The sequence below is a fragment of the Geospiza fortis genome, unplaced genomic scaffold (genome assembly GCF_000277835.1).
Source record: "Geospiza fortis unplaced genomic scaffold, GeoFor_1.0 scaffold41, whole genome shotgun sequence".
Lineage (NCBI taxonomy): Eukaryota > Metazoa > Chordata > Aves > Passeriformes > Thraupidae > Geospiza > Geospiza fortis.
The window spans coordinates 17,269,047-17,295,165 of record NW_005054299.1 but is presented as its reverse complement, the minus strand read 5'-3'; the positions used below and the strand labels follow the sequence as shown (position 1 = coordinate 17,295,165).

The 26,119-nt window shown below is 37.5% G+C and overlaps 1 protein-coding gene across 1 annotated transcript in view; it reads left to right on the top strand.

Moving 5' to 3' along the window:
- The window catches only part of HEATR5B (HEAT repeat containing 5B), a 55,237-nt gene that overhangs the window by 6,718 nt on the left and 22,400 nt on the right, over positions 1 to 26,119 (top strand). Inside the window, exons 8-24 of the mRNA XM_005416245.2 lie at positions 678 to 833; positions 2,222 to 2,472; positions 2,928 to 3,039; positions 4,267 to 4,419; positions 4,711 to 4,810; positions 5,180 to 5,289; positions 6,186 to 6,349; positions 8,413 to 8,588; positions 9,845 to 9,950; positions 11,345 to 11,535; positions 13,066 to 13,225; positions 15,445 to 15,634; positions 16,957 to 17,126; positions 19,412 to 19,556; positions 20,490 to 20,729; positions 22,589 to 22,840; positions 24,863 to 25,044. Coding sequence (XP_005416302.1) covers positions 678 to 833; positions 2,222 to 2,472; positions 2,928 to 3,039; positions 4,267 to 4,419; positions 4,711 to 4,810; positions 5,180 to 5,289; positions 6,186 to 6,349; positions 8,413 to 8,588; positions 9,845 to 9,950; positions 11,345 to 11,535; positions 13,066 to 13,225; positions 15,445 to 15,634; positions 16,957 to 17,126; positions 19,412 to 19,556; positions 20,490 to 20,729; positions 22,589 to 22,840; positions 24,863 to 25,044 — 2,858 coding nt within the window. The remainder of the gene's footprint in view (positions 1 to 677; positions 834 to 2,221; positions 2,473 to 2,927; positions 3,040 to 4,266; positions 4,420 to 4,710; positions 4,811 to 5,179; positions 5,290 to 6,185; positions 6,350 to 8,412; positions 8,589 to 9,844; positions 9,951 to 11,344; positions 11,536 to 13,065; positions 13,226 to 15,444; positions 15,635 to 16,956; positions 17,127 to 19,411; positions 19,557 to 20,489; positions 20,730 to 22,588; positions 22,841 to 24,862; positions 25,045 to 26,119) is intronic.

Sequence of the window (26,119 nt, the reverse complement as noted above, 5' to 3'; positions counted from 1 at the left end):
AAATTCAGTTGTGTATTTGGATATTTTGAAGAACTTATATATTTTTGAGTATTTCTCATTAATGTCATGAAAAATGGGAAGAATTTTTACTTGGTAATAATTGCTTCCGTTCATATACAGTAGACCATTCTCTAAATTTCTTCTGTAGTAGACACACAAACATTAAGCTGGTACTGAAGTCCCTTTTTGAAGAGATAGTTGCTGCTTCTGGGATATTTTGTAGGAGAACATACTATGGGATTAAGGAACTCAATTGGATTACACTGAGATGATTAGAAATTGTGATTAATTATTTACTAAAGGTCTCTTTTTTAGTTTCACTGAACATACATGCATGCAAATTTGTGTGCAGAACCTAGATATGTCAAGATTGTATATTTTGTTACTGTATAGATGCACACATACAGTTACACTGTTTGTCCGACCTCTTAGTGCTTTGCTATCCATAGTAACTGCTGGGCATCTGTTTTTTATGGTCTTTGGACAACTGTGTTTGGCTGATAGCTATAAAATTCTTTCCCTGCTGAATGTGTTTGTTTTGTTAGTTTTCATTATGACCAGACTTGTGCTTTTGTTTTAATGTAGGATTGATGTCAAAATGAAACTGTCACTCTGTCCTGTGAATGCTCGGGTTGGATTCTAATCATAGCAAGACATTTTTGTTTTCTTTTCTGCAGAAGCAGTAGTGAATGATGCTAACAGTGAAAATAAATCAGGAGCTGCTGATGTAGCTGCAAGCCAGCACGTCATGGTGTGTGCCCTCCAGGAACTGGGTAGTCTGGTTCAGAGTCTGAATGCCACTGCATCTCCTCTTATTCAAGAACCCTCTATTGGTATGCAAATAAATGGAAATAGATTAAGTGAGGCATTTGAGCAATGAATATAAAATATCATTAAATCTAGTTAAATAATAAATGAATATGAAAGAAATAAATCTATGAAATTGGTACTTCCTGTAGTAGTACTCCAGATAACTACATCTGTCCACCTCACTATGTGTAGTACCCTAACTTTAGTTCAAGTCTGACCAATTATTGAACAGCTGTTTGGATAGGAGTCTTTCTGAAGCTCTTTCTGAGGGTGAGTGAAGTGGTAATTTTTGGTATTGGTTTGTTTACAATAATGGTTTTATAGGAAATATATTGTTTTGCTATGTAAGGTCTGAAATATTTGCTCCTAGAAAACATTGCCTTTAAGTACCAAATTTCTGGGGGGAGGCAAAAGTATTTTGTCGAGATGAAGCTGTTGGTAGGCCCCTTTAAAAGAAGTAGTTCTTTGGCTGAAGTTGGTGTGGGATTTTCTTCTTGTTTGTTTCAGTATCTGAAACCACATTTATTCTGTAGTGTTGCAGCTTTTAGTTTATTGAGTTTGTGGAGGCCTATGTTTTTTCCACTGGAAGTACAAGCTTCTTTAGACACTTCATCATATAGACTGTTGTCTTGTTGCATATGACATTCTTCCCATGGTGATTTTGTGCCAGCTTTGGAGTAGGGAAGACTGCTCATATTTATTCCTTCTGGCAGCTGTGTCCCATAAGAACAGAGGGGACTGTATTTCAGTATTATTTCTGTTAGCTGCCGTGAACTCAGCAGGTAGAAGTTGTTCGCCAGCTCCAAAGAAAGCAAGCAGCAGCAGGGGCTTTGAAGATTTGGACTAAAGAAAGTGTTTGTGTGGAGACAAATTGAACTGAAGGGTGCATTTAGAAAGTGGGATTAGGTAGGCACAGGAGTTTGGAGAGTGTAGAAGGATATAAACTTGCCGCAGGGTGGACAGCACCGTGTTAAAAGCAGAGTACAGGAGTCAGTGACATCTACAGCATGTGCTTGGCTATAGTGTGAAGCAAACCCAAAGATCAGTGTTATTGTTGCTCTGTTATTGGCAATCTGTAAAATATTATGGGAATTGTCTCATCCATTGCCTATTCTCTTCTATAACACTGCTGCCTCTTTTCAGTGTTTAAGTAGTAGGAGTCAGTGCTGTGTCTCTGACAGCTCCACCTTTGCTGACAAAACCTGATGGGGAGCAGCATAATGCTAGTAACAAGTACTATCTTTCCTGAAAAGGCAAAGTCAGCAAATCCAAGTACTTTAATTCTGACTTTCTTAACTTTCACATTGGCTGTCTAGTATTGATTCAGTTTACTTGTCTATGTATATTTAAAAGGGTATGTATATTAAAAAGTGCATCATGAGTTAAAGACTGCAACCTCTCATTTCTGTAGGTCTGTTGGAGACAGTAACTTCAGTTCTTCTTCATCCCAGCATGGCTGCTCGACTAGCTGCTGCCTGGTGCTTGCGGTGTGTAGCTGTGGCATTGCCCTTTCAGTTGACTCCATTTTTAGACAGATGTGCAGAAAGACTCAACAATCTGAAGACCTCCCCTGAAGCTGTTAGTGGCTACAGTTTTGCAATGGCTGCTTTGTTAGGTGGTGTGCATCAGTGTCCTCTAGGCATTCCTCATGCCAAAGGAAAGGTGAGATAGTGAATGTTTCATCTGTGAGTGCACTAAAAGATACCTTTTTATCTACAAGTAATAGCTTTGCAAAATGGGTGGCATGCTAATGAGTTAAAGCATTATTGAAACTGAGCTTGTGCCTTATGCAAGAGTAGTGGCCAGGGCACATGGTTTTAAAACCTCAGTTACAATATTTAACAGCTCTTTTCCTCTCTTTCTCTTTCAAATTTGATGAAGAGAAATTGAAATATTGAAAAATTGCTGAAATAATTGCTGAAGAGAATATTACTGGCTGTATTATCATAGGAAAAACGCTAATGATCAGCATGAAATGTAATCTGCATTCATTCTTTATGGAAGGTCAATTCAAATGGTTTGAGAACATCTTTAGTCTGTAAGAGTGAACAAGTAGAAGTAGCTTGCAGTGGCTTCGTTTATGTTTCTAAAAGCCCATGTGTTTTGCTCTGGTGCAGATGGTGGTCAGTATTGCTGAGGATCTGTTACGAACTGCTGCTCAGAACAGCAGGCTCTCCTTGCAGCGGACTCAAGCTGGATGGCTTTTACTTGGAGCACTTATGACTTTAGGTTTGTAAAAATGGTTTGATTTTTCTTTTTATTTTAAAGCTTGTCCAACTCTTCTGATTATCCACTCTGGCAAGTGGTCTTTACACATAATGGACTCATTATCCAGTACAAGAGAATTTATACAGGGGAAGCAGAGTGTAAGTGCACTTTCCAATTACTTCAGCAACGTTGTGCTGGGGATAAGTGAAATATTAGTGCTTATCTAAGCTGAAGTATGGTAGAAGGTGTCATACCTGAAAAAAATATCCAGTTCTGGTTTTAGAAACCCAACCTTTAGTCATTCTCTGAAAGGACAAAATTACCCATACTCTTCATTCCTTAATACTGTGGTACAGAAGAAATGGACAGTAAATGAAACCCAGTGAGCATTCCAACAAGTTGCATGTGTGTCTCTAGGTAGGCAACAGCACTGCGTTAGAAGAGTTGTCAGTTTAAAAGCCCTTTGGTTTTCTTTTTAAAAAGCCAGCCTCATGTTTGTATCTGCCATTACAGAAATACCATAAGCTGCATTTTCAGAGGTTATAAGTATACTCTTGAATTTTGCAGCAGTGGCAGCAGTGGTGTTCTTTTCTCTTTGGTTTTGAGTTTCTTTTATATGGGAAAATATGATAAAGTTGTGATGCATTTTGCAATATTTTGATCTCTCATCAAATACCATTTGTGTTTCATCTTGTTTCTCTAAATTGTCTCTTTTACCAGTTTATCTTCATATTTTTCTAACAGTGTATTCTTATTGTGGCTGTCCTCCAATATCTTCTTAATGTACTTGCACTGGATCTTTTTCGGAAGTTTCAAAAAAAACTTGACCGTTAAACTAATTTACATAATCAATAACTATCAGTTGTTTTTCTATTTATTTTATGGGCAGGGTAGAGCAGGCTAAAGAACCTGCCTTCAAAATTAATATTAAAAAAATAGAAGCCAGAATAAAAAAATAGTAAAAAGACAGTTGACCATGGTTCTGTATGGCATGACAGTGGGTAGGGTAGTTTGTTTCCTATTTTAGGAGTGATACCCACAAGCAGATGTGATGTATAGTACTTACTTGCCACACTTTCAACGTAGGAATGAGAAAGAATTTCATTTGGTTTTCATTGTTCCAAGTAGGGCAGAAAGGAAGAGAAGTGAAGTAAGACAAAAATAGTTTGAAGAGCAAAAGCCTTCACAGCAGATTTTTCACACTTAAATACACATTTTTATTATACTGTCATGTTTTTTTTAACTTAGGTCCTTCTGTTGTCCGGTATCATCTGCCTAAGATGTTGCTGCTGTGGCGAAATGTGTTCCCACGTTCTCTGAAGGAACTGGAAGCAGAGAAGGCAAGAGGAGATTCATTCACCTGGCAAGTAACGCTGGAAGGCCGTGCTGGAGCTCTGTGTGGTAAGAAATTCAGACTTTGAGATTATACCTGTGCAGTCAACCAAAACATGATCCCAAGTATTGCAGAGAGAACTCCTGTAACTTCCCCTCTTTCTTTGAAAAGGAGTAAAATATGTCAGATTTTCATCAGTATGTCCTGGCTTTGACATACAATTTTATGAACAGATTGCACAGTCTTTGAATAAACATTTTTAATTGCTGCTCTTTTGATATTCTCAGAATTTGTATCTTGTTTATGTCTTATATTTGTTTGTTTCAGTGAAAGTTTAATTTAAACTGTTCTATTACTAGCTATGAGAAGCTTTGTTGCTCACTGCCCTGAGCTCCTTACTGAGGATGTGATCAGGAAACTGATGACACCCATAGAATGTGCCATGACAATGATGTCACAGTAAGTTGGCAGTTTCTGCTCTTTTGTCTTTTCCTGGTCTTGAAATACTAGAACACTAGTTAGGTTTTGTGGTTTGGTGTCTGCCCCTTCCCCTGCCCCACCTGTAATTAGAACAGAACTTCTGAGGAAGTGCATGTCACTGATTTATGGCAGCCTATAATGTGAGTTTGTTGAGTTTGTAATTAAAGTTTTCTCTGTACAATTACTTCTAAAAATGTATCATTAATTGAGTAATGTTGTTCAGAGTGGTTCTCTGAACACTGTTTTCTTGCCTTGCCTAGAGTTATATCCTGTGAAAAGAAATCTGAAAATATTCTCTTCTGTAACTGCAACATTTCTGGTTTCTCTTTTTCATTTTTAATTCTATAGCATTCCATCAGTAATTAAAGCCCATGGAGCTCATCTCAAAGCCAGTGCAGCTATGGTTCGTTTAAGACTTTATGATATATTGGCTTTATTGCCTCCAAAGACATATGAAGGTACATAAATTTTTACCAGTTTTTGTTAAAGTAAAAATTCTGCTTAGTACTTGTGATGCATATCTTTGAAGCAACTGTAAAAGTCAAGATATTATTTGGGGAATCTCCAAGAATTTTTTACTATATCCCTCATCTTGACAGTATGGCTACTGAGTATGAGTATTGCAAAGCATTCATAGAGTAACACTTGGAGTATAGCAGTTATGGTCCCCTTTGTAGGATTAAGAGGTATGGAGATCATGGTCTGAGATCAAATAACAGTTTTTTAAGTCATTGTTACTTAAAAGATAGAGAACTTTATTTCTTGGTATACTGAAAAACAGATGTGACAGTGGAAGTTTCGTTTTGGTTACATTTGGGTTTTTTTATTTGGTTGGTTTGGTTGTTTTCCTTTTTAAACCTGATTTGATCTATTACACAGATCTGCTATTAGTAAATTGCCAACCACTATCACACAGTCTGACAAGATTAACTTTTTGGATTTCTTTGGTTTTTTGTTAATTCATTTTATCTACATGATCATGTGGATGAACAGGTTTTTTTTCTACATCTGGATTGTCATCCTGGCCCAATTTGTTGTTTAGAACAGGACACAATTCTGAGTAATTGCTAATTCTGTGCTCTAGTAGATTCTGCTTGAGCAGAAGGTGGGGCTAGATGACCTCCAGTGGTTTCCAACCTTACCTATTGTTCAGGTATTTGGGTACCCCTGATTTGGGAATTGAGAGCCTACGGTTCCATTTGAAGCCTTGCTCTCAACTCTAGTATTGTCAGGTTTAGTTCTCTGTTGGCTACCTCTAAAATTGAGGTAATGGTACATTTATAACTTCTGATCCCTGGCTGAAATGTTCTGGCTAAGAAGCACTGATGATTCTTTTTAATGTCTGTCTTTCTAGGATCATTTAATGCGCTTCTTCGAGAGCTGGTAGCAGAATTTACTTTGACAGACAACTCTGCTAATACAACCACATCACTCCTAAGGTCTCTTTGTCATTATGATGATAGTGTTCTGCTTGGCTCTTGGCTGCAGGAAACAGATCATAAGTCAATTGAAGATCAGGTAACAAAAAAAGCTAGAAGAATGAATTATCTGCCCTGTCTGTGTGATGTGTGTGTGGGGAAGCCTTCTAAAACTGGAGCTTCGTAACTTGTTTTTAGTCTTATTTCAGAGATTTTTTAGATGTAAGTGCTTCCATCTCCAGGGTACTGTTTTGATTAAAAACCACCTACAGCTGAGATATAAATTGCATAATGCTACTCATAGGGTTGTGCTTAGTGAACCAGCCTCATTTCTTTTAAAAAGAAACCTAACTCAATATCCCTTCCAATCTTCCTAGCCTAGAAGTTGTTCTCATATAAAGTTTTTTGAATTAGGAGAAATTCAGGTTCCACCTAACATGTTCATAATGAAACTGCTGTCAAAATATCAATATTGCAAATGGTGTTGTAGCAAAACAAGATTTAACTGGTTTTATAGGTGTAGTGAGAAATCTTACATTTCATTTGAAAGTGTTGACACAATGTTGTTGGCTGAAAATTCCTCTTCTGCAGCAGCCATCTAATAATAGGAGGGTGTCTCAGAAGGTTTGATTGGAGCAGATCCAAAAGCCAAGACTGATACCAAGGGTGTGGGAAGCTTTCTGAGCCAAGATCATCATGTCAAAGCAAAAAGGAGTTTTACAAACTTTTGTTTGTTGTGGAGGACATAGTAGACTTCCAGTGCAGGCTTCAGTGCACAGAGCTTTTTCACTCCCTCCTTTCCCTCCCCCCCTTTTTTTTTTTCCACTTCCTGCCTGTAAAACAGTGGTGCTTTTGGTAAGTGGAGATCTGTAGTCTGTCACAGGACACTGGCAGTGTGTGCTCACAACCCAGAAAGCCACTGGAATCTTGGGCTGCATCAAAAGCAGTGTGGCCAGCAGGATAAAGAGGTGGTTCTGCCCCTCTGCTCTTGTGTCCCAAACATAAGGAGGACATGGAGCTGTTGGGAGCAGGTCCAGACAAGGGGCACAAAGTTGATAGGAGGACTGGAGCACCTCCCCTGTGAAGATGGGCTGAGACAGTTGGGGCTGTTCATCCTGGAGAAGAAGAGAAGGTTGCTTGGAGACTTCAGAACAACTTTCCAGTATCTGAAGGGGGCCTACAGGGAAGCTGGAGGGGGACTCTTCATCTGGAAGTGTAGTGATAGGACAAGGAGTAACATGCACAAATTGAAAGGGGGAATTTAGGTTAGATATTAGGAAGAAATTTTTCACTGTGAGAGTGGTGAGACACTGGTGATTGCCATGGGGGCAGTCATTTGGATGCCCCAGCCCTGGCAGTGTTCAAAGCCAGGGTGGATAAGGCCTTGAGCAACCTGTTCTAGTGGAAGATGTCCCTGCCCATGGTAGGGTAGCCTTGGGACTAGGTGATCTTTAGGATCCATTCCAACCCCTACCTTTCTATCATTCTATGATTCTCTTGTGCTTAGTAATGTTTCATTTTTTAATGATATAGAGGTGTCAACAAACCTTGCTGTGTTTTCTGGCCTTCTAAAAGAAGAATGCAGACCTACGAGACTCTAATTTTGTTTCACGATTAAATAATTGATAAGAATATAGAATTTTCTTCAGAGAAAATAGATGATTGTTTAATGGTGTTTCATGAAAGAATGATGGTTAGGAAGTATTTTCTTGATTATAGGAGAGTTTATAATTTTAGTAGTGTTCCTAATTCTTTCTTGGTGGGGCATATCATAGCCAAAACGGATCATTTAATACGCTGTACTGTAACTCTGTGCTCAGAGAGTGACTGAATAACCTTCTATCTGAAATGGTGCTTCATATTCAATGGTCCAGAAGCTACTATTAGTACCAGAATTAATCTGCTTTTCTCTTAATTTTGATCTCTTAATGCCAGAAGTGATAGTTTGTGTATTTATCTGGCTGTTAACGATTTTAACCCTTCAGAATTCAGCTGACCCTATAAATGCTAATGTGTATGCATGAGGATACTGCACTTGTATTCAGGTGCTTGGAAGCTATTCTCTTGTTTTAACTACTGCATATGTATCTTAGTTATCTCTAGTTCCAAATTTTGTGTGCAAAGATATATTCAGAGGTATTGATGTTGTGTGGAATTTTGCAGCTTCAGCCAAACAGTGCATCTGGAAGTGGTGCTCTGGAACATGATCCCTCTTCTATTTATTTGCGCATCCCTGCTGGTGAAGCTGTACCTGGTCCTCTTCCTTTGGGAGTATCTGTCATTGATGCATCTGTGGCTCTCTTTGGTGTGGTTTTTCCTCATGTCTCTTACAAACATAGGTCAGTTTACATCAGTGTTCAATTTCAGAGCCTAATGCATTGTTTCTCTGGGTAATGTTGTGTTGGGGACTTTTTTATTTGTTTGTTTGTTTGTTTTCCTGAAATAAGAATTGACTAAGGTATCAACTGTCTTTAAATTCAGAGTTTAGTATTTGATGTCCATTGTGTCTCAGGATTCCAGAATGTGTGTAGTCACTTCAGAAATAAAGTGATTTCCTCAGTTTTATCTTTTCTGAAGATTAGTGTTTAGAGATGGAGACTAGATTCTTCTCTTTTCATACTGCATTTAACAGTAGTAATATCTCTGCAACCAAAATTTCCTGCAAAAGTACCCATTGCACTTAACTTCAAATCAGCCTTGAAAACAGCAGGGGCCTCCACTGAATTTCATTTGGCTGCCACAAGTAAGACCATTTGATTTATAGTCAGCAAGGAATTGTATGCACAGTGAAAAAGAGGAAATGGAATTCAACTTATTTTCCTTTGTGTTTCACATTACCTCTACAGAGTTATGAGTTGTCAGGACAAATTTTGTTACTCAGTTTAGGCAATTTGTCCCTGAGCACAGGGTGAAAACAGTTCTAAGAAGCATTTCAAAGTAAAATCAGCTTTCAATGCAAATCTTTTGGGAGCAGTTTTTTCATAGCAGTGAACCTCATTTTGTAGTAAGTGCAGGATAGACTTGAGACCATCTTGGGGTAATTCACCCTGGTCTATACCTGTTGTTAATGGTGAAAAGATGTACCTTGGGAACTGCTGAGTAATTAAGAATACAGATTATTCATTATATTCCTGTTTTTGCTATCTTCAAGGGGATATTCCTCCTCCCAGTAATGTTTTCTGGGGAGGAGTGGGGGCAGGAATGGACATTAAATGGGAAAAACAATAGAAACAGAACAACAAATACGAAGGGTAACACTATTTTAAATTGTAGTGGAAAGACATAATTTTTCCACTCTGGTCCTCATAGCTTTCTAATTATACAGCCAAATGCACCTGAAGATTCACTTCCTCTTGGTGGTGTTTTCTTCAAAGGAAGAGTAAATATTTGTGGATGAACTAGAAGAACCAGCAAAGGGATGTTCAGAGCAGCTCTGCTGTTACTGCTTATAGCAGATACCTTCTGCAGCCCCTGAAGCATAAATTCTGCTACTGAACTTAAAAGGCCCTTTTGATGTGTGTGGTTTTTACCAGCTGTGCTTCAGTTTGTATTTTGAAAGGCTATCGCTTCAATTATGTTCTTTCCTTTTTTTTAGATTACAGATGTTGGATCACTTTGCTGAATGTGTCAAGCAGGCTAAAGGTGTTCGCCAGCAAGCTGTGCAGCTTAATATCTTTACTGCTGTTCTTAGTGCCTTGAAGGTAGGACTGGTAAACTTGTAATGAAAGCCCAAGTTCATCAGTTTGCATTCAGCACAAAGGGCTGGTAGAAGAGTGTTACTAAAGTTACTCAAGAATTCAAAAATTTGAAAATTCCAGAATTGAATTTTTTTCTGGATACCAACTTAAGCTCTTATCTTCATGTATCAGTACAGAGAACAGATGAGGCTCATGACTGCGTTCTACACTCATCAGCATTCTATAGTATTCAGCATTCTATAGTATTCAGACTGTCTTTTCATCTTCAGTCCTGTGGTTTTATTTACACTGGATTCAAGGATTTAAGTACTTTATCATGTATATTTAGAAAACCTCTCAAGTCACAGAGTATTGTGCAGATGTGGCCGTCTAACTGAATAGCTTTGGGTTTACATTTTGGTTGCCTTATTGCACAGAGTTCTAGGTGCTTATGCCCAGTCCCACTGACTGCAGCTACTGCTGTGTGCTCTCTGTCTAGACGTGGAAATGCAACCTGATGCAAATCAGAAAGTAAGACAGCAAGTCACAAATAATCACTGCCCAGATTAAACTGTTACTGGAGCTCCATGTCTTTGGTTGATTGGCAAAATACATTGGCAAAACAGCACCTCAGTTCTTTGCGTTGTTCTTAAAAATGTGATTTACATTGCTACAAGTTGAAATGTAGATTCTGAGGCAGATTTCTGGAAGCTCCCATGCCATGCCAAGTGGTCAAAAAATGGGCAAAATTGAACTGAAGTGAGCACTTCAGAAAATTATGATCTAAGGTAGAACCTTTGACTTCTTGCTCTATAGTACGTGCAGTGTTTTTGCTTTACATGTGTTTAATTATTTCTCCCAGAGTAAAAGAAACTGCAAAAGCGCTGTTTAGTGTTACTGTTTTGTAGAGTGTTCATATAAGAGGCTGTATAAATGTTTGGAAGGATGTGATTATAAAGAAAAAAATACTTTTATGTATCTATAATGTCTTCAATTTAAGTGATTCTTGTAGAAATGTGACTGGTCTGTGGTTTTCCTATTAGATTTTTGCTGTTAGATTTTTAAAGCTTCTCTTTTTTTTTTTTTTTCCTGAGGTGTCCCATGTAAAGCTAGATCAGATTTGGTAGGATTAGGGTGCATGTAGGTAATGCATTTGATTAAAAAGACTGGTGCAACAGGTCTTCCTGTATGTGAAATAGGTAGAATATTGGCAAACATAATGAGACCCAGGATGTTGTTGATTTTGGGTTTCAAATGTTTTCAACCAATTTATTTTAGGATGAACTACCACAAACTGAAACAAAAGCAAAAGCGCATAGTTTTCATTGATGGTCTGAAATATATTTTCTTCTCCCCTACATTGGGTGTTTGGATTCTTCTTCTTCTTCTTTTTTTTTTTTTTTTAATTTTTAATGCAGGGTTTAGCTGAGAATAAAAGCACATTAGGACCAGAAGAAGTCCGCAAATCTGCTTTGACGCTTGTAATGGGTGCCCTTGATAATCCTAACCCTATTCTGAGATGTGCAGCAGGTGAAGCTCTCGGCAGAATGGCTCAAGTGGTTGGAGAAGCCTCTTTCATTGCTAGAATGGCTCAGTACAGTTTTGATAAGTAAGTTGATTTCAATTCAGAAAATGAAATAAAATAGCAATTTAATATAATATGTAATTTAATGTAGTTTGGAAGATTCCTTTTCTAAATACAATATTCATTATTCTCTTCTTTCGTGCTTGATCCCTATGGTTACATAGATCTAAGAAAACTTTAAACAGATTCTTCTCTTTTGGATTTATTTCATGTGAGGAATAAAAACTGAATTGTTAAACACTTGGAATGTGAAATGATACTGGTGAACAACTTTTGAGGAGTTACCTGAAGGTGACTAAACTGTATCAGATGGATAAGCACAGCTTACATTAAGTATGTCTGTAACGTCAATTATGTAATAGTGGTTCTGTTTCACTCTTTACACATTGATTTAACTGATTTACTGGCCCGTGTTTTTTTCATATTCTGTTGTTTATCTTGGGTCTTTAGGAAGATATCTGGTAGAAGCAACAAGATAGTATGTGTCCCAATTTCTTGCTTAAATTTAAGGCATCAGCGTATTTCTGAATCAGAATGCAGCTGCCTCAGGACTGCAGCCCATGTTTTTGGCTGGGTTAGGTGCATGAACATGGCCTCAGTCCAGCTCTCTTACCTCTGAGTAGTTAAATTTTTCTCACCCTTTCATCTTGTAATAAAGTACATCATCCTTGCTGTCTTTCATTGAATTTCTATTACTGGGACTTTCCTTGGTTTCTTATCTAGATTAACTTGTAAGTTGTTAATGGTTGTCATTCTGTTGACAGCCCAGTGGTTTTTTTTGTATTTGAGATGTGCATTTACTTTGTTGTTTGCTGATGGCCAAGAGCATGCATGTCTCTCATATACAGTCAACCTGGGGAAAAAAATCTTTGTCCTTATTAGGAAATCCCTTCTTTTATCTCTCTTCCTCACCACTGAAAAGGCATCTAATTACCAGGTGATGTATGTGACATGCATTCAGAAGCAGTATTGTGGAAAATACTCAATAAGTCAATGCATACAACTTCCTACAACCAAATCATTCAAAATGCTACTCATTCTGTTTTAGTTTCATTGTAAAGGGCTGTTTAAAAAAATTAAAAGGCTCTCATGGAAAAGGCATAAAAATCAGCTGTAGAAGAAAACAGCTATATAAAAAAAATGGATTTGCCAGTTTGTCATTTCTCAGTGTGTGTTGTCATTTTTTAATTCTTAATTCCTTTTTACACCAGTGGTTTTGGAATGATTATTAAATTAGTCTGCTCTGAAACACTTGTAAAATCTGGATTCTTTTTCTATATCTGTCTAAATTCTTCTTCATATAAAAGGTCAAGTTCTGACCAGAAAAAAAGAAAATAATTATTAAAATACCTTTTTTCCTCTTGTTTTATATGTAACCTGGATTGATAGCAATCTAGAGTAAATACATTGTTTCTGCTGTTGTTTAGGCTTCTCAAGATTTTATAAGATGGCCTGCAAAACTTTATTAGTCTTTTGCACTGTTGTAGTACTTCTAAGATTCTGTGTAACAAACTTACTGAATGAAGTGATTTCTTTATATTTTAACATTGATAGATTAAAATCTGCTCGAGATGTTGTATCAAGAACAGGCCATTCCTTGGCTCTGGGTTGTCTCCATCGCTATGTTGGTGGAATAGGTTCTGGACAGCATTTGAAAACTAGTGTCAGTATCCTCTTGGCTTTGGCACAAGATGGAACCTCTCCTGAAGTCCAGGTAAAAAAAAACAAATCACCACAAAATCACTTAAAATGTTCAAGATGAAGATTAAATTTTAAATGACCTGTTCAGATACTCTGTAGTAGACGTTGTCAGTTTTAATAGATGTAGCATGTGCCAGGGAGCATGAAGAAAGTGAATCTTTTCTTATAAACTCCCAGAGTACAGAATCCCAAAGATACAGTGTAATTAAAGTGTAACTTCATAGCTATTTAGAGCGGCAGTTGGAAGTGGTCAGGTGAATTCGAAAGGACATGTGTCTGCTTGTCCGCTGTGCCAGAGTGATGCTCTGTGGGCGTACTCCAAACTGCCTTTAAAGCAACATGTGTTAGTGTTGCCTTAGCTGCCTAAAAGGAAGCTTTTGATAGCTAGCTGATAACTGACATGTAATCGCTTACTGGAGTCTCAGGTGATGAGCTGTAGTTTCCTCTGTCAAGTATCACATACACAGGCCATCATCTTTGCAGGGTTATATTATGAGCACAGAAATCTGTTGCAAGCTAAATTGCAGTTAGGGGGCAGAAGGGGAATCAGTAGGAACCAAGTCTAGGATAGGGAGGGGTTTCTATCTACTGTGGACTATAGATATGAAGTTTCACAAGAGGATGACTTGACTGCTGAAAGTTGCTGGTATAGTAGAAAGGGGACTAAACATGCTGTTGAAAGAGTAATGGTTTTGGAGAGTAGTGGCACTTTATACCCACAGCCTGAGAAGATGAAGCCCCCAGTAGCTATAAAGAATCATACTTACACCTTGGTTTACTGTTAACTTGATAGAACATGCACTTGAGTACCTTCTTATTTCTTTTCCTCAGAGCAATAGAAAAAAAAATCAAAGTTACTAGGTTTATCAGTTGGGAAGACAAGCCTAGTGTGTTTTTGGAGATAATGTTAAAAAAAAATCTATAAATGCAACTTTAAGTCTCTTTTGAATTTTATTAATTTAAGGAAAGACAATGTGCAATTTGCATGCGTAACCAACTTCAAGTATGAGTGGGTAATTTGAGGCATATAATTGTGTACCAATAATTTCAAAAAGAAATTGGAAAGATTAATGTTTTATGAAAAAAAAAAGAAAAAGAAGTATAAAGGGGAAGTCCAGGCTGAACTTGCATATCTACCTTACTTTTTGTTGAGAATAGAGCACCCAGCCACTGTGAAAAACTAAGCTTTTAAACCTCATCCCTCACTGAATCAGTGTGGTTACACAGAAACTGTATGGAAGTATGAATAATGGAAGTTTACAGGCATGAAAGGATAAGCTGTAATGTGCTACCACAGGATTAGGACTGTAGAGGTAGTTAGATGATTGCTACTGCTAATGGTTTTTGGATTGCATCAGAGAGGATTAAAAAGTAGCAATTTTAAAGGCAGGTTTTCCAGCTTATTCCTAAGAGTCTAGCTTTGTAATAGTAATAGTCTTTTATCTTAGTCATGTGTTTAATGTGAGAAAATTCTGAAGTAAGATCATTTAGTAGGGTGTTACGGAGAGCAAGCTAATGCTTTCAGGTCTGTCAGTGGAATTTACTTCCAGTGAAACGTCAGGATCTAAAAGGACAGTCCTCTTACCTGCTTCTTGCTTTGACAATTACAATAAATTACTTTGCTCTTTTGTTGTTTACTCACCTTCAACTGAAATAGGTCTATCTTTCACCATTTTTTCCCTCATGCTATAGTACACTGACTGAACAATACTTCTTTTTTCTCTTGTACCTGCTAATAAGAAAGTTAGAAAGATGCATCTGAACCTTTCAGCTTGTCATGAAAATAGTTTCCTACTGGAATATAAAAGACCATCTCTGCTAAGGGCTTTGTAAGCTGCCCATTTCAGACTCTGCCTCCAGTTTTATAGTGGAATGATTCACTCTTTCTCCTGTTTCAAGTCACTTTTCTTTTTTCCTTTTTGTTTTAAGTGGATGTGTTGTTTGTGCTTGTATTTTTCTTCCTTGAAGTGCTTAAGAATATTTTTTTCTCAAATTCTTTGTCACCTTATTTCCATTATTCCCAGAACTGCAGATAACTAAACAATATGTTAGATATATTTAAACTCTCAGGTGATTGCTTGAGGTCTGGGAAATTTGGAAACACTTCTGGAGTCAGAGTCGAGAATTAGACGCATTTAAGAATGGGAGTACGGAGCTAGGCTCCAACTGCATAAAAAACTGTTTAATTTCCTGATTGCATTACTGAAAAACATTCCTTTGTGTTTTTGGTAGACCTGGTCTCTCCATTCCCTTGCCTTGATCGTGGATTCCAGTGGACCAATGTACCGTGGGTACGTGGAGCCGACGCTCTCGCTTGTTCTCACTCTGCTCTTGACTGTCCCTCCGTCGCACACAGAAGTGCATCAGTGCCTGGGCAGGTGCCTTGGGGCTATAATCACTACTGTTGGGCCTGAGCTGCAAGGTTAGTGGCAATTTGATGTGAAAAAAAAATCTACCTTGGATAAAGATGATATTTTAACCTTAAATGGAAGAATATAGTTAGTTAGTTGCAGGTGGGAGAGGCGATGTTACCTCTTTCAGTTACAGTCCTGCAAACAACCTCATTTTGATCCTCCTTATGACTGGGGCTTTTCTGACTGCAGTTTGAGATTTGTATAAAGAAGTTGCAGTGAGGTATGGTGTTTTGGCTAATGGTAAATTTGCGTGGTAGGTAAGCCATGAAACCCTTGCTGCATGTTTTACTGTGTGTATCTTTGTGGGGCATCAGACAAGCTTTTTCCTCCATTTTTTTAACATGTGTTTATTTTATTTTAAACTGATGGCAAGAGCTTAAGTTTGATACAATGGATGATACTGTGAACTATAACTAATTTCCATTCGTTCTTGATATCCTTAGATCTCTGTACCTTATTGTAGATACTTAAAATCTTGTCATGCCAAACACTGTGTCTGAAATTCTGTGCCTCAGGTGTTAAAACCACAGATTTGTAACTTTGTCTAACTGGGATTTTTAGGAATATTTATAGGATGGTGTTTGATACAATGCCAGAGAGCCACTAATGGAATTTTAACTCTAAATGGCTAGACTTAAGATTTTAGTTATGACATAGTTCTAGATGGTTTAATTGAACTTGTGTATCTGTTAACCTTTTGACCTGGAATATGGTTAACTTTTAAAATAACAACTTGAGTAGAATGTCTTCTGCAGGTTATATTTCTGTAATTGAAAATATTTTTATAAACCTGATGTGGGTTAATTCTTAAAATGCAGAATTGGATTGTTCTTCAAATTAAATACTGTTCTTTTAAAATGCTTGTTCTAGTAGAGCATAGATGAGAGCTACTCATCTGTTGGAGCTAATTAAAATTGTCTGCATAGATTAAATATGAACTTAAAAGACTTACCTGATATTTTAGGAAATGGCTCAGTGCGTGAAATGTTGCTTATACATATATAGAATGAAAGAGACTTTTAAAATCTAACTTCAGATAATTAACTGGTTTCATGACCTGGGAAGATAGGTCTCACAATATTTCTGACTGGAGATTATCGATGCAGAATTTCATTTGGACAGCATGTTATTTCACTGAGCTAAAAAAGAGATACTGAAACACTCTGCAATGTTTCTCATTTGCATGGTAAATCAGAAAAGTTGCATGTTAATTTGAGAACTCTTTTTTTGTGTATTGAAGCTTTAATAATTCTTGCTTCTCAAAGGTTTAAAGTCTGCAGATGTGATAGAAAAGTTTTGCTGTGTTAAGGATATCCTCTTACATGATTAGGTAATGGAGCTACGATTTCAACAATCCGTTCTTCCTGTTTGGTGGGATGTGCAATCACACAAGACCATTCAGACTCACTTGTTCAGGCAGCTGCTATATCCTGCCTTCAGCAGCTTCATATGTTTGCACCACGGCATGTCAACCTGTCCAGTCTGGTTCCCAGTCTTTGTGTGAGTATCAAATGCATCCCTTTTGGTCTTCCAAGTTTTATGCATGTGCTTTGCAGAGGACAGGGGAAATATTTAGCAAGATGGCAAGGATAGCCATATGTAATAAGCAAGTAATATTTGCAAAACCCTGGAGTCCCCAAACCATTTTACATATTTTCAGAATGCTGCCCAAACTGAAGTCATAGGGGCTGATTCTTTTTCACCCTCAATAGTGTAAGATAGCAAGCATTTATGAATAATATAACTGAGTAAAAATGGTTCTGAAATGCTCTGTTTGCTCCAACTAGTTGCATGCAAAGAGGGAAGTGAGCAAGCTGGGGAAAGGTAGCAGATTTTGTATTTATGTTACCACTGTCAGAATATTAGGGGATGACATACAAACTCTGGTGCTGCTGCTGTTAATGTTGCTACCTTCTTTCATTAGTGTTCTGTCAGCAAGTCCTGGCTTAGGCCTGGAAGTAAGTCAAAGGCTTGAACCCAAAACATACCAAATATGAATATAAGAGGAAAGGTGGTGTGGGTGTGGTTTTGGTGTAGGTTGGTGGTTTTTTTTTTAATAATTACTATTGTAAAAGTTATTTTTAGAGGGTTCAGTAGTCCAATACTGAGATATTTTAAAAGCTTCTCCCTAATGTCTGTTAGATGTTTTGCAAAGTTGTTTATGCCATTCTTTGCGGCGCTGATGACTCAGTGTTACCTGAAGGAATGCAATCCTTATGTCAACACTGGACCTTTTTCTTCGCATGCCATCCAGATTTTCCCTAGGGCATCCTCTCATGATTAGGTGCTTCTCCTCAGCCCTGTGCACACCCAAGCCCCACCCTGCCCCAAGCGCTCCTGGGAGTGCAGTGTATTTACAGAATATGTCACTTGTCCCTTCACAAAATTTTGCATGAGAGGAGTGCAACACACCCAGAAGGAGATAAGCTCTTTTGTATGAATATGATGTACAACATGAGAAATAATCCCTATTTACTCTGTAAATACCAGTGGGTGATGTTACAGACAATGAAGTTCATACATGAATAAACAGTGCTGTTTTGAAATCTTTTCCCATGGTTTTCTCTTGTTTCTCTCCTGTTAGTTTATGGTCTTCTGCTAAATGAAAGCTATTTTTTTTTCCTTTCTCATATTCCTTACTCTCAAGTTATACTTAGTTTGTTAGGATTACCTCTGAGTTGTCTTGGGCATTTCTTCATCCTGCAAATGCAAATGTAGGCAAGGTCTGCCTTACCTGCACCATTAGCCAACTCTTCAGAATGGAATTAATGCCAGGTATCAGAATTAAACCATGCAGTTCCACACTCTCGTTTTAATTTCTTCTTCCTGCATTGGCTTCATAACTTATAGTTATTTGTTTTGTAGCTTGAATCATGGAATACCCTTTACATTAATGAATCTCCCAAATGTTCTATGTTTTAGGTGATTGAAACAACATCAGTTGTGATATTTAGAAATTCTTTAAAGACTGTCTGTTTTTTTAGGACTAAATTCTTGTATATTCATATGTGGAATAAAGATGTACTGTTAAAATGCTTTATAAACTGTAGAACCCTTTCATTTAGGGAAGCATTTTCCATCCCCATAATAACCTAATACCAAGAAAGCAAATGGATATTTGGTTTTTTGAAACCAAATTACCCTGGAGTAAATAAAGAGTTAGAGTTTCTTAAAGGGCATTCTTCACCTCTTCCACTGTGGAAAAACATTCACTTTTCTGTGGAGCTATTTCCTCTCAGGAAAATAGAGACCATACACAGTTCTTCTGTAAGGAAAATATTTGCTTCTGCTTTAGATGATTCAAAGGAATTAGCAAAAAAATCTTATGCTGTCTTATTGAGAGGCACTTTTAGTAACTTAATGCTATAGATTCTGTTACTAATGTGAAATGCAGGTTTTATTATAGCTGTCATGTGCAGTGCACTTGATAATGGCTTTTTTGTTTAAAAGAAAGTGATTTACAGCTATAGCAGAATATCAGGCAGAGTAGTACTGGAGTGCAACAAATTGGAAACTGTAATTAATCTAAATCATACTGGCACAGTAGTTCCAATATTTAAGCTTTTATCTCTTTAGCCAGACAGCTGTCACCTCTGTGTATGTCAGCTATATTTTGATATTTGTATATTATGAAAAGTTCTTACTTCTGAATCTTCAGAACTTGATTCCCAGTAGCTCACACATGGGCACAACTGAAAAATTGAATGGTTTTAGTCCTTAGCAGCATTGAGTTATTGACACTGGGGTGCAGCAGTTCACTCACCTGTGATGGGTTTGACTTTCAGGTCCATTTGTGCAGCTCTCACTTGCTGCTGCGCCGGGCTGCAGTGGCGTGTTTGCGGCAGCTCGCTCAGAGGGAAGCGTCAGAAGTGTGTGAATATGCCATGAGCTTGGCAAAGAACGCTGGAGACAAGGAGAACAGTGCTATCAGTATGTATTTCTTTCACATGGCCTTTTTGCAACAGTTGAATGCACATGTGTGCATATGTGTGCTTTGCCTTCAGAAAGAAGGGGAAAAGCCCAAAAGCCCCTTGTACCCTTAGTGAGAAAACCCCTTAACTGTCCCTTCTGATTTCAGTAACTTCTGGCCACACCCCTGCTTTTACCTCTGGAATTTTGTTTATAATTTAACAAATTTATTAATTCAACAAATTTATTATTTAATTATTTGTGAAATTCAGACTTAAACCTCTCTCTCATTAAGGCTGGCAATGAAATAGGGAACACGGTATATACACAGTGGAATCATTTTACAGTTTTTCTAGTATTATAGCTCTTGTTATTTTGAAAATTGACTTAATGCTGTGCTGTTTGATCCAGATGCCTGGTTGTGTTATATTCTGTTAGCATCATATCTGCAATCCCCGTGGACTTTGCTGGCTGGTCTAATTATTACATGTATAATTTTATTTTGAAAATACGAGGCTCAACAATGTTGATCAGCACAGTCTTCACACAAATGTAGAATTGTGACCTTACTCAAATGATACCAGCGATGTCTGTCTCTGAGAAGAGTCTTTAGAGTCCAATACTGTTAGGTTTTTTACGAATTCATGGGCCATGTGCCTTGAAGAGAGGGGTTTTTTTTACTTTTTTAACTGATACTTGGAGGTGTTTGCCTTGCAGATGAAATTAATTGCTGACTTTTTTAACTGATACTTGGAGGTGTTATTTGCCTTGCAGATGAAATTAATTGCTTTATTAGAAATCTTTCTAGTGTTGATTCAGAAAAATATCAGTATCATCTTGGTGATCTTTGAGCTATACACACACAGGTACACAATGACCAATTCAAGTCTGTTGCATCAAAGTTTAGAACTGAGTTCCTGATTTTAGAAAAGCTTTCTCATTCTCGCTTTGCAGACATGAATCCTTTTGCACCAGGGGCTGGCTCTCGGCGAGACACTCACTGCCGGCATCAGGGGGTTAATATAACAGAGACAGGCCTGGAGGGCGTCCTGTTCGGGATGCTGGATCGGGAGACTGATCGGAAACTGTGCTCAGATATCCATGACACTCTGGGACACATGCTCTCATCTCTGGCAGTGGAAAACCTTTCTCACTGGCTCATGCTTTGTAAGGATGTCCTTGCAGCTTCCAGTGGTAAGTGTTCTGTCTCATTCACATAAATGATGGTATGTCCTTAGCATTAGTGTGTTCTGGCAATATTGGTTTGGAGCTTCTCTTTTATCCTAGTTAAAATGCAGGTTATATTGTATACAGAATTTGATTGTAGTGCAATTAAACTGCCATAGAAAGAAGGAATTATCGATGTTATGTTTCAGAATATTGCTTGTAAAAGGAAAAAGTTAGCTGCTTGAAGTAGGATTTCCAATGGAGAAGAACGGTGTTTGTAAGTCTGACATTTCAGTATCTTAATGAAAGCAGACATCCTTTTTAGCCTGTATGCATCAGGGTTGTACAGAGAGAAGACCTCTGTACACATTCTGAGCTTTCTTTTATGAGGTTTCATGAATTACTGATGTGATGCTGGGTTACCATGGTGATGAAATTTTTGTTTGTTATTCAGCCTTGCAGATTTGTTTGCACAGATTTTGTCCTCTGAGACCTTATTCCTGTTTTTCAGCTTGTAGGATGGTTATGACGCAGAATCTGCTCATTTCCATTGCATTTATGCTTGTTTATTGGCATGTGTGAGTTCATCCTGAAGCTGTTTCTAAATGCTGCCAGCTTTACATTTACTGATGAGTAATGCTACCAATAATTTCTTTATGCAATGTGGTTACCACAAATCTGCCCAGTGAGAAAGACCTCATTTCCTGAGTTTTAAATTGGCATGGCTTTTTGTTATTTCATGTGGGATGGGTCTTAAAATTTTTACATGGTTGTCCAATTTCTTATTTATTTATTAGTAGGTGACATGTCTCAGAGATAACCATATTTAAATGAATCTCTCAGGTGTATTGTAAGCCAGCAACTTCACTTTGATCTCCTATGATCCAGCTAACTGGCATATGACCAAAATGTGGTTTGCTTTTAAGCAGAGATTTACAAATCAGCCACATAAGGTCCTGGATGCCTTCTCAAAATGCTGTTGTTATGCATTAACCTCATCCATGTTTGATTTGCCATAGCCTTTTTCTTTATTGAATGTCTTGGCCCTTCAGTTGCTTAAATTTAGACTTTCTAAGAAGCATGCCTTAGTTTCTAAGAAGCATGCATTGCAATAGTTTCCTTTAATTCTCTTCTAATTATTGCTGGGGTAATTTTTGTCACTGTTTTGGCATTTTGCTAATTTAGACCTTGTCATTGAGGATTTATGTTTTCATTTCTGAATAGCAAAAGTATACGTGCATGTTTGGTGATGGATTTTTTGGTCCATGTTGGGCTTTTGGTTTTTTATGTAATCCCTGAAATAATTTTTATTTTCTGAAATGAAGTCTCTAACCTACACCTAGAGAAAATAATTTTTTGAATGTTAGTCACATTTTTGGGTACTATCAGTGGCCTGTTTGGCTGCATAGCTGTCCATGGCATGGAACTTTGTAATTTTGTTTCAGTTTAACTTGCTTTTTGTCTTCCACTTGAAGTGGGAGCTGAATAATTCAAAGCTAAGCTGATTCTTTTATTCTGAGCCTGATAATTCTTTTAATTCTGAGCCTTATCTTGTTTATTGGCAATTTAATGGGTTAATTTACAGAACTGGGCAGTTTAGATAGGGGATTCAGCTATAGTTGGTAACTGTGGAGAATTAATATTCACAGGAATTTATCTCATATCATGTAAGACAAATAAAGGGTAATTTAACCCAGAACAGAGGTGAAAACCATTTCTTTTAATGATACACTCTTGCTTTTGGACATTTGTCAAGTGTTTCTACAGAAGAATTAGTCTGTTCTGAATCTCAGTATAAGGAAAGGCTTGAGCTCATGTCCTTAACTGCCTTCTGTGGATTTTAACAGTGGCATGTTTTTCTTCCTTTTAATTGTTCCATGTCATAGACATGAGCACTGCTGCTCCCTTGGGAGGAGGGAAGGATGAGGAGTTGGAGAAGAAGGATGAGATGGATGATGACACAATGTTTACCACCTTGGGTGAAGAGGATAAGTCCAAGCCTTCTGTGGCACCTCGCTGGGCCACTCGCGTGTTTGCGGCAGACTGTCTGTGCCGGGTGATCATGCTGTGTGAGAATGCCAACAAGGCTCACTTCGACCTGGCACTGGCTCGTTCAGCCAGACTTAAAAACCCAAAAAGTAATTGCATGCTTTGGTTTTGTTCTTAATTTTTTTATTTTCATTTTGACACCTCTTTACAGCTTAAGATTACACAACCAAGAAAAAAAATAATAAGCACTTACTCTTTCATTCAGACGGTCAAAACCGAAGGAAATGCCCAGCAATAATCAATAAAACTGTGTCTTTACAACCACTCTAGTTACAGTACTGTGAGCACAAAGAATGAGGTTTTCTGGAACACACCAGTTCTGAAAGACTGGTCTGCTTAAGGGGAAAAAAACCTTAGAGATGCAAGGGTTTTCTCAATTCTGAAACAGAAGCAATAAACTTCTAGCTAAGGGCAAGCTGGGAGTGTTTTCAGAGTTTAATGTAATGACAGCAATGAATTAAACTTGAGATTGTTTTAGCATCTCCAATCTAAAGAGATGGTAAAAAAGAAAAAAAGAAGGGATCAAGCTAGGTAATTATTGCCATGGCATTGGTTGCAGAAGGAGGGGGATGTGGGAGGGAGTTACAAAAAGACAGAGACTTTATAAGGTTTGTTCTTTTGGTATCCATGAGAGTGATAAATCTTAGTTTTCAAGCTCATGTTCCAAAGATAGTTTTATGAGTTAGAGGATCAAAATTGAGAGATCCTAGATGGCATAGTAGTTTTGTGAAGAAATGTTTTTCAGATGGTGTGAGGTGTCTGTCCTTGAGTTGTCCCCGTTTGTGGTTGTTTGGATTCACCTGTGTAGTGCTCATGAGGACTTTGTGTATGTAGGATGAATGCTATGAGCATCCTGTGTAGTGCTCATGAGGACTTTGTGTAGGATGAATGCTGTGAGCATCATAGAATGTGTGACATGAATGGATTTTGGTGTCTGTGTTGTTGAGGGTGTCTGGTATGATATGGAGAGTTATCAGGTCTTTGCCTGTTGTGCTTTAGTGCAGCCTGGTTCCAGCACTGTGCATTGCTTTTGTGAGAATCTGGTTTTTGACTTGATTTGAGGCCAAGACCACTGAAGACTAGGAAGGAACAATTTCAGGAAAGTTTATTTTGTCGTGTCTTTACATTACAAACAAAATAATGAAATAACTGCTGCTTATAGGGTCCTGCAGAGAATCGCATATCATAATCTGGAAAATTTTATCTATTTATTTAAGCATTTATTTAAAGTGAATTTTGATGTGTTCGGTATCGTTGTAAAAAGGAAAACTCAGCAAAATTCTGTCCCCACCAAGTGCAGCTTCTAAAATGTTCAGATTTTACTATTGTCTCTGATGGTCTGAAAAAGTGCAGGCTTTATCACTGTATTTTGGAGGTGATTTTCAGTCTTTCTTTACTGATTCACCTCTGAAAAGTTTCAGCCACAAAAACATTTTCCTTTTCTACCTTGAGACTTGAAAATAGCTTAGGCAACTTATGGGTTTCATTAGTAACAGTGGATGTTGTTAAATAATTTATTTTCATGTTAGTTGTACAACATGTGGTAATTTCAAACTGAGAGTAAGAAAAGCAATAAAATGACTACCTAGAGAAGAATAATCCTTTCAGAAATGTTACCAAGCTATGTATTTTGCTTGTCTGCATGCTTACAGCCTTGCATGTGGTTTTTGGGAGGAGCACCAGAGGCATACTCGGATGTAGGTGTTGATATCAGCAGGGGTCACTGTAAGCATAGGACTCGAGCAGGAGCAGGAATTGCCATGAAGATTTTCTGTATGTTTGGGGGATCATTCAAATTAGCTTTACTAAATTTTTTAATATATTCTAAGCTACTTAGCCACATTTACATACTTCATTCTACACAATTTCTGTTCAGTTTTTAAGGTTGTCTTAGGAATAAAAGCCACAGAATCACTTTGTGGGGGGAGGCAAAGTGGAAAACAAGAAAGAAAACTAGGTTGCATTCTTTCCTGCTTCTTCCATGCATTAAATGTGGACCTTTGAAAACAAATAGGTAAAATTCATGCATGTCAATGAAGAAAATACTGCACGTATTCATCATGTTAGCTATCTTTTAAGTTACTGAATAGTTCTTTCTGTTTTGTTCTAAGATGACTTCTTGGTACTCCATCTCTCTGACCTTATCCGGATGGCATTCATGGCTGCCACAGACCACAGCAACCAGCTGCGCATGGCGGGGCTTCAGGCTCTCGAGGACATCATCAAGAAATTTGCATCCGTTCCCGAGCCAGAGTTTCCAGGCCATGTGATACTGGAGCAGTATCAGGCAAATGTGAGACCTCCTTCACAACTTCAGGAAATAGTGTATTTATGCCAATATGCCAGTATTAGCTTTGAGAACATTTTGTAATTTGAAAAAAAGCTGTGAGGAAATTCTTCTGTGTGTGAAAATGTGCTACAAAGACTCACTTACCTCTTCAAATTTTATTTTTGTATCTCATTCTATCTATTGTAATTTAGTAGCTGATAAAATTAAAATTCAGTAGGTTGAAAGCCAAATATTGTAAGTTACTTTTAATTTTTGGCAGAAGTGGCTATTAGTTTGTAGAACTAGGAATTGGAAAATATTTTTCACTCAATTTTAGATTTAATCTAATTAATTGGTTTTGGGAATTAGTGAATGTACTTCTGTTCAAAGAAAAACTACAAAAGTATATCAGTGGGAAGTGAGAAATTAAAGATTTATTTGGAGATATTATTGTGCTTTTTTTGTTGCATAGCTTAACTCTTTCACCCCTTTTGTTTTTACTCTGTCGTCAAGATCTTTCCAAATACTTCTAAAGGCAGACTTTCATCCTTTTCATTTCCTACCTTATTCTTCTTCCTTCTGTATTGCTGTAACCATTGCTTCTTTCTCTTGGACTTGGTTCCATTTGTTTCAGAAAAATATTGACATATAGCAACTGCCCCTAAAAGGCATTTTTCAGTCAGTATTTGTCACTTTGCAGACTTGATGCAAATCCAACCGTAAACATTTAACTTCACATTGCTGTTCCTTTGGACATCAAATTGTCATTGGCTTATTGATCCTTAACAGAAGTTGCGCCTGTGATAATGTAGTGATTAAAAGGATACTCATTAACATAGGGAAGATAATCCCACATATTTCACAAAGGTAGTTGAGACTTAAAAAGGCAATGGGGCAAGCAGGAAAAATGGTAGTTTAGGACTTTGTTGTTGTTGTTGTTTAAAGACTGCTATTGCAAATGTTTGCTAGACAGCAAGGATAATTTTGGGATGTAACTACAATGCCAAATTTGGCAATTTTGTCTTGCTTGTTCTGTACTTGTCCTTGAGCCTTAAACAAGATGAGATAAACAACACTGTGTCCCTATTGTGGTTGGATT